The sequence below is a fragment of the Heterodontus francisci genome, chromosome 2, assembly GCF_036365525.1.
Source record: "Heterodontus francisci isolate sHetFra1 chromosome 2, sHetFra1.hap1, whole genome shotgun sequence".
In the NCBI taxonomy this organism is placed as follows: domain Eukaryota; kingdom Metazoa; phylum Chordata; class Chondrichthyes; order Heterodontiformes; family Heterodontidae; genus Heterodontus; species Heterodontus francisci.
This window is the reverse complement of record NC_090372.1, coordinates 116,342,797-116,350,318: the sequence shown is the minus strand read 5'-3', so window position 1 is coordinate 116,350,318 and position 7,522 is coordinate 116,342,797. Positions and strand designations below refer to the sequence as shown.

The 7,522-nt window shown below is 51.1% G+C and overlaps 1 protein-coding gene across 1 annotated transcript in view; it reads left to right on the top strand.

Annotated features, from left to right (window-relative positions):
- The first annotated feature begins 435 nt into the window (after positions 1-435).
- The window catches only part of LOC137380737 (trichohyalin-like), a 47,083-nt gene continuing 39,996 nt past the window's right edge, over positions 436-7,522 (top strand). Inside the window, exon 1 of the mRNA XM_068053028.1 lies at positions 436-866. Within this exon, the coding sequence (XP_067909129.1) occupies positions 436-866 (431 nt within the window). The remainder of the gene's footprint in view (positions 867-7,522) is intronic.

Below are 7,522 nucleotides of genomic sequence, written 5' to 3'. Positions count from 1 at the left end.
GAGAGAGAGTTCAAAAACAGCACAGGAACTCAGGACCAGCAGAGCACATCAGGACAGAGAGTTCATAAACAGCAAAGGAACTCCAGGTCCAGCAGAGCACATCGGGAGAGAGAGTTCAAAAACAGCACAGGAACTCCGGGAGCAGCAGAACACATCGGGTGCAATTTCAAAAACAGCACAGCAACCCCGGGACCAGCAGAGCACATCAGGAGAGAGAGTTCAAAAACAGCACAGGAACTCCAGGACCAGCAGAACACATCGGGAGAGAGAGTTCAAAAACAGCACAGGAACTCCAGGACCAGCAGAACACATCGGAGAGAGAGTTCAAAAACAGCACAGGAACTCTGGGACCAGCAGAGCACATCGGGAGAGAGAGTTCAAATATAGCACAGGAACTCAGGACCAGCAGATTACATTGGGAGAGAGAGTTCAAAAATGGCACAGGAACTCCAGGACCAGCAGAACACATTGGGAGAGAGAGTTCAAAAACAGGACAAGGACTTCGGGACCAACAGAACACATTGGGAGAGTTCAAAAACAGCACAGGAATCCCGGGACCAGCAGAGCACATCGGGAAAGAGAGTTCAAAAACAGGACAAGGACTTCGGGACCAACAGAACACATTGGGAGAGTTCAAAAACAGCACAGGAATCCCGGGACCAGCAGAGTACATCGGGAGAGAAAGTTCGAAAACAGCGTGGGAACTCCGGAACCAGCAGAACACATCGGGAGAGAGAATTCAAAAAACAGCACAGGACCCTGGGACCAGCAGAACACATCGGGAGCGAGTTCAAAAGCAGCACAGGAACTCCGGGACGAGCAGAACACATCGGAGAGGGAGTTCAAAAACAGCACAGGAACTCCAGGTCCAGCAGAGCACATCGGGAGAGAGAGTTCAAAAACAGCGTGGGAACTCTGGAACCAGCAGAACACATCGGGAGAGTTCAAAAACAGCACAGGAAGCCCGGGACCAGCAGATCACATCGGGAAAGAGAGTTCAAAAACAGCACAGGAACTCCGGGAGCAGCAGAACACATCGGAGAGAGAGTTCAAAAAACGCACAGGAACTCCAGGACCAGCAGAACACATCGGGTGCGATTTCAAAAACAGCACAGCAACCCCGGGACCAGCAGAGCACATCAGGAGAGAGAGTTCAAAAAACGCACAGGAACTCCAGGACCAGCAGAACACATCGGAGAGAGAGTTCAAAAAACGCACAGGAACTCCAGGACCAGCAGAACACATCGGGTGCGATTTCAAAAACAGCACAGCAACCCCGGGACCAGCAGAGCACATCAGGAGAGAGAGTTCAAAAAACGCACAGGAACTCCAGGACCAGCAGAACACATCGGAGAGAGAGTTCAAAAACAGCACAGGAACTCCAGGACCAGCAGAACACATCGGAGAGAGAGTTCAAAAACAGCACAGGAACTCTCGGACCAGCAGAGAACATCGGGAGAGAGTGTTCAAAAATAGCACAGGTACTCAGGACCAGCAGATTACATTCGGAGAGAGAGTTCAAAAACGGCACAGGAACTCCGGGACCAGCAGAACACATTGGGAGAGTTCAAAAACAGCACAGCAACCCCGGGACCAGCAGAGCACATCAGGAGAGAGAGTTCAAAAACAGCACAGGAACTCCAGGACCAGCAGAACACATCGGGAGAGAGAGTTCAAAAACAGCACAGGAACTCCAGGTCCAGCAGAACACATCGGAGAGAGAGTTCAAAAACAGCACAGGAACTCCAGGACCAGCAGAACACATTGGGAGAGTTCAAAAACAGCACAGGAAGCCCGGGACCAGCAGAACACATTGGGAGAGAGAGTTCAAAAAACAGCACAGCAACCCCGGCACCAGCAGAGCACATCAGAAGAGAGAGTTCAAAAACAGCACAGGAACTCCAGGACCAGCAGAACACATCGGGAGAGAGAGTTCAAAAACAGCACAGGAACTCCAGGTCCAGTAGAACACATCGGAGAGAGAGTTCAAAAACAGCACAGGAACTCCAGGACAAGCAGAACACATTGGAGAGGGAGTTCAAAAACAGCACAGGAACTCCAGGACCAGCAGAACACATCGGAGAGAGAGTTCAAAAACAGCACAGGAATCCTGGGACCAGCAGAGCACATCGGGAGAGAGAGTTCAAATATTGCACAGGAAGCCCGGGACCAGCAGAACACATCGGGAGAGAGAGTTCAAAAACAGCACAAGGACTTCGGGACCAGCAGAACACATTGGGAGAGTTCAAAAACAGCACAGGAAGCCCGGGACCAGCAGAACACATTGGGAGAGAGAGTTCAAAAAACAGCACAGGAACTCCAGGACCAGCAGAACACATCGGAAGAGAGCGTTCAAAAACAGCACAGGAACTCCAGGACCAGCAGAACACATTGGCAGAGTTGAAAAACAGCACAGGAAGCCCGGGACCAGCAGAACACATTGGGAGAGAGAGTTCACAAAACAGCACAGGAACTCCGGAACCAGCAGAACACATCGGGAGAGAGATTTCAAAAAAGAGCACAGGAACTCCGGGACCAGCAGAACACATCGGAGAGGGAGTTCAGAAACAACACAGGAACTCAGGACCAGCAGAACACATCGGAGAGAGAGTTCAAAAACAGCACAGGAACTCCAGGACCAGCAGAACACATTGGGAGAGTTCAAAAACAGCACAGGAAGCCCGGGACCAGCAGAACACATTGGGAGAGAGAGTTCAAAAAACAGCACAGCAACCCCGGGACCAGCAGAGCACATCAGGAGAGAGAGTTCAAAAACAGCACAGGAACTCCAGGACCAGCAGAACACATCGGGAGAGAGAGTTCAAAAACAGCACAGGAACTCCAGGTCCAGCAGAACACATCGGAGAGAGAGTTCAAAAACAGCACAGGAACTCCAGGACCAGCAGAACACATTGGAGAGGGAGTTCAAAAACAGCACAGGAACTCCAGGACCAGCAGAACACATCGGAGAGAGAGTTCAAAAACAGCACAGGAATCCTGGGACCAGCAGAGCACATCGGGAGAGAGAGTTCAAATATTGCACAGGAAGCCCGGGACCAGCAGAACACATCGGGAGAGAGAGTTCAAAAACAGCACAAGGACTTCGGGACCAGCAGAACACATTGGGAGAGTTCAAAAACAGCACAGGAAGCCCGGGACCAGCAGAACACATTGGGAGAGAGAGTTCAAAAAACAGCACAGGAACTCCGGGACCAGCAGAACACATCGGAAGAGAGCGTTCAAAAACAGCACAGGAACTCCAGGACCAGCAGAACACATTGGCAGAGTTCAAAAACAGCACAGGAAGCCCGGGACCAGCAGAACACATTGGGAGAGAGAGTTCACAAAACAGCACAGGAACTCCGGAACCAGCAGAACACATCGGGAGAGAGATTTCAAAAAACAGCACAGGAACCCTGGGATCAGCAGAACACATCGGGAGCGAGTTCAAAAACAGCACAGGAACTCCGGGACCAGCAGAACACATCGGAGAGGGAGTTCAGAAACAACACAGGAACTCAGGACCAGCAGATTACATCGGGAGAGAGAGTTCAAAAACAGCACAGGAACCCTGGGACCAGCAGAACACATTGGGAGCGAGTTCGAAACAGCACAGGAACTCCGGGACCAGCAGAACACATCGGAGAGGGAGTTCAAAAACAACACAGGAACTCCGGGACCAGCAGAACACATCGGAAGAGAGAGTTCAAAAACAGCACAGGAACTCCAGGACCAGCAGAACACATCAGGAGAGAGAGTTCAAAAACAGCACAGGAACTCCGGGACCAGCAGAGCACATCAGGAGAGAGAGTTCAAAAATGGCACAGGAACTCCAGGTCCAGCAGAGCACATCGGGAGAGAGAGTTCAAAAACAGCGGCAGAACTCCGGAACCAGCAGAACACATCGGGAGAGTACAAAAACAGCACAGGAAGCCCGGGACCAGCAGAACACATCGGTAAAAAGAGTTCAAAAACAGCACAGGAACTCCGGGACCAGCAGAACACATAGGGAGCGAGTTCAAAAACAGCACAGCAACCCCGGGACCAGCAGAGCACATCAGGAGAGAGAGTTCAAAAACAGCACAGGAACTCCAGGACCAGCAGAACACATCGGGAGAGAGAGTTCAAAAACAGCACAGGAACTCCAGGTCCAGCAGAACACATCGGAGAGAGAGTTCAAAAACAGCACAGGAACTCCAGGACCAGCAGAACACATTGGAGAGGGAGTTCAAAAACAGCACAGGAACTCCAGGACCAGCAGAACACATCGGAGAGAGAGTTCAAAAACAGCACAGGAACTCCAGGACCAGCAGAGCACATCGGGAGAGAGAGTTCAAATATTGCACAGGAAGCCCGGGACCAGCAGAACACATCGGGAGAGAGAGTTCAAAAACAGCACAAGGACTTCGGGACCAGCAGAACACATTGGGAGAGTTCAAAAACAGCACAGGAAGCCCGGGACCAGCAGAACACATAGGGAGAGAGAGTTCAAAAAACAGCACAGGAACTCCGGGACCAGCAGAACACATCGGAAGAGAGCGTTCAAAAGCAGCACAGGAACTCCAGGACCAGCAGAACACATTGGCAGAGTTCAAAAACAGCACAGGAAGCCCGGGACCAGCAGAACACATTGGGAGAGAGAGTTCACAAAACAGCACAGGAACTCCGGAACCAGCAGAACACATCGGGAGAGAGATTTCAAAAAACAGCACAGGAACTCCGGGACCAGCAGAACACATCGGAGAGGGAGTTCAGAAACAACACAGGAACTCAGGACCAGCAGAACACATCGGAGAGAGAGTTCAAAAACAGCACAGGAACTCCAGGACCAGCAGAACACATTGGGAGAGTTCAAAAACAGCACAGGAAGCCCGGGACCAGCAGAACACATTGGGAGAGAGAGTTCAAAAAACAGCACAGCAACCCCGGGACCAGCAGAGCACATCAGGAGAGAGAGTTCAAAAACAGCACAGGAACTCCAGGACCAGCAGAACACATCGGGAGAGAGAGTTCAAAAACAGCACAGGAACTCCAGGTCCAGCAGAACACATCGGAGAGAGAGTTCAAAAACAGCACAGTAACTCCAGGACCAGCAGAACACATTGGAGAGGGAGTTCAAAAACAGCACAGGAACTCCAGGACCAGCAGAACACATCGGAGAGAGAGTTCAAAAACAGCACAGGAATCCTGGGACCAGCAGAGCACATCGGGAGAGAGAGTTCAAATATTGCACAGGAAGCCCGGGACCAGCAGAACACATCGGGAGAGAGAGTTCAAAAACAGCACAAGGACTTCGGGACCAGCAGAACACATTGGGAGAGTTCAAAAACAGCACAGGAAGCCCGGGACCAGCAGAACACATTGGGAGAGAGAGTTCAAAAAACAGCACAGGAACTCCGGGACCAGCAGAACACATCGGAAGAGAGCGTTCAAAAACAGCACAGGAACTCCAGGACCAGCAGAACACATTGGCAGAGTTCAAAAACAGCACAGGAAGCCCGGGACCAGCAGAACACATTGGGAGAGAGAGTTCACAAAACAGCACAGGAACTCCGGAACCAGCAGAACACATCGGGAGAGAGATTTCAAAAAACAGCACAGGAACCCTGGGATCAGCAGAACACATCGGGAGCGAGTTCAAAAACAGCACAGGAACTCCGGGACCAGCAGAACACATCGGAGAGGGAGTTCAGAAACAACACAGGAACTCAGGACCAGCAGATTACATCGGGAGAGAGAGTTCAAAAACAGCACAGGAACCCTGGGACCAGCAGAACACATTGGGAGCGAGTTCGAAACAGCACAGGAACTCCGGGACCAGCAGAACACATCGGAGAGGGAGTTCAAAAACAACACAGGAACTCCGGGACCAGCAGAACACATCGGAAGAGAGAGTTCAAAAACAGCACAGGAACTCCAGGACCAGCAGAACACATCAGGAGAGAGAGTTCAAAAACAGCACAGGAACTCAGGACCAGCAGAGCACATCAGGAGAGAGAGTTCAAAAATGGCACAGGAACTCCAGGTCCAGCAGAGCACATCGGGAGAGAGAGTTCAAAAACAGCGCCAGAACTCCGGAACCAGCAGAACACATCGGTAAAAAGAGTTCAAAAACAGCACAGGAACTCCGGGACCAGCAGAAAACATAGGGAGCGAGTTCAAAAACAGCACAGCAACCCCGGGACCAGCAGAGCACATCAGGAGAGAGAGTTCAAAAACAGCACAGGAACTCCAGGACCAGCAGAACACATCGGGAGAGAGAGTTCAAAAACAGCACAGGAACTCCAGGACCAGCAGAACACATTGGAGAGGGAGTTCAAAAACAGCACAGGAACTCCAGGACCAGCAGAACACATCGGAGAGAGAGTTCAAAAACAGCACAGGAACTCCAGGACCAGCAGAACACATCGGGAGAGAGAGTTCAAAAACAGCACAAGGACTTCGGGACCAGCAGAGCACATTGGGAGAGACAGTTCAAAAACAGTGTGGGAACTCCTGAACGAGCAGAACGCATTGGGAGAGAGAATTCAAAAACAGCACAGGAAGCCCGGGACCAGCAGAACACATTGGGAGAGAGAGTTCAAAAACAGCACAGGAACTCGAGGACCAGCAGAAGACATCGAAAGAGAGCGTTCAAAAACAACACAGGAACTCCAGGACCAGCAGAACACATTGGGAGAGTTCAAAAACAGCACAGGAACTCCAGGTCCAGCAGAACACATCGGAGAGAGAGTTCAAAAACAGCACAGGAACTCCAGGACCAGCAGAACACATTGGAGAGGGAGTTCAAAAACAGCACAGGAACTCCAGGTCCAGCAGAACACATCGGAGAGAGAGTTCAAAAACAGCACAGGAACTCTGGGACCAGCAGAGCACATCGGGACAGAGAGTTCAAAAATAGCACAGGAACTCCAGGTCCAGCAGAACACATCGGAGAGAGAGTTCAAAAACGGCACAGGAACTCCGGGACCAGCAGAACACATTGGGAGAGTTCAAAAACAGCACAGCAACCCCGGGAAAAGCAGAGCACATCGGGAGAGAGAGTTCAAAAACAGCACAGGAACTCCAGATCCAGCAGAACACATCGGAGAGAGAGTTCAAAAACAGCACAGGAACTCCAGGACCAGCAGAACACATTGGGAAAGTTCAAAAACAGCACAGGAAGCCCGGGACCAGCAGAACACATCGGGTGCGATTTCAAAAACAGCACAGGAACTCCAGGACCAGCAGAACACATTGGAGAGAGAGTTCAAAAACAGCACAGGAACTCCAGGACCAGCAGAACACATTGGGAGAGGGAGTTCAAAAACAGCACAGGAACTCCAGGTCCAGCAGAACACATCGGAGAGAGAGTTCAAAAACAGCACAGGAACTCCAGGACCAGCAGAACACATTGGAGAGGGAGTTCAAAAACAGCACAGGAACTCCAGGACCAGCAGAACACATTGGGAGAGTTCAAAAACAGCACAGGAAGCCCGGGACCAGCAGAACACATCGGGAGAGAGAGTTCAAAAAACAGCAC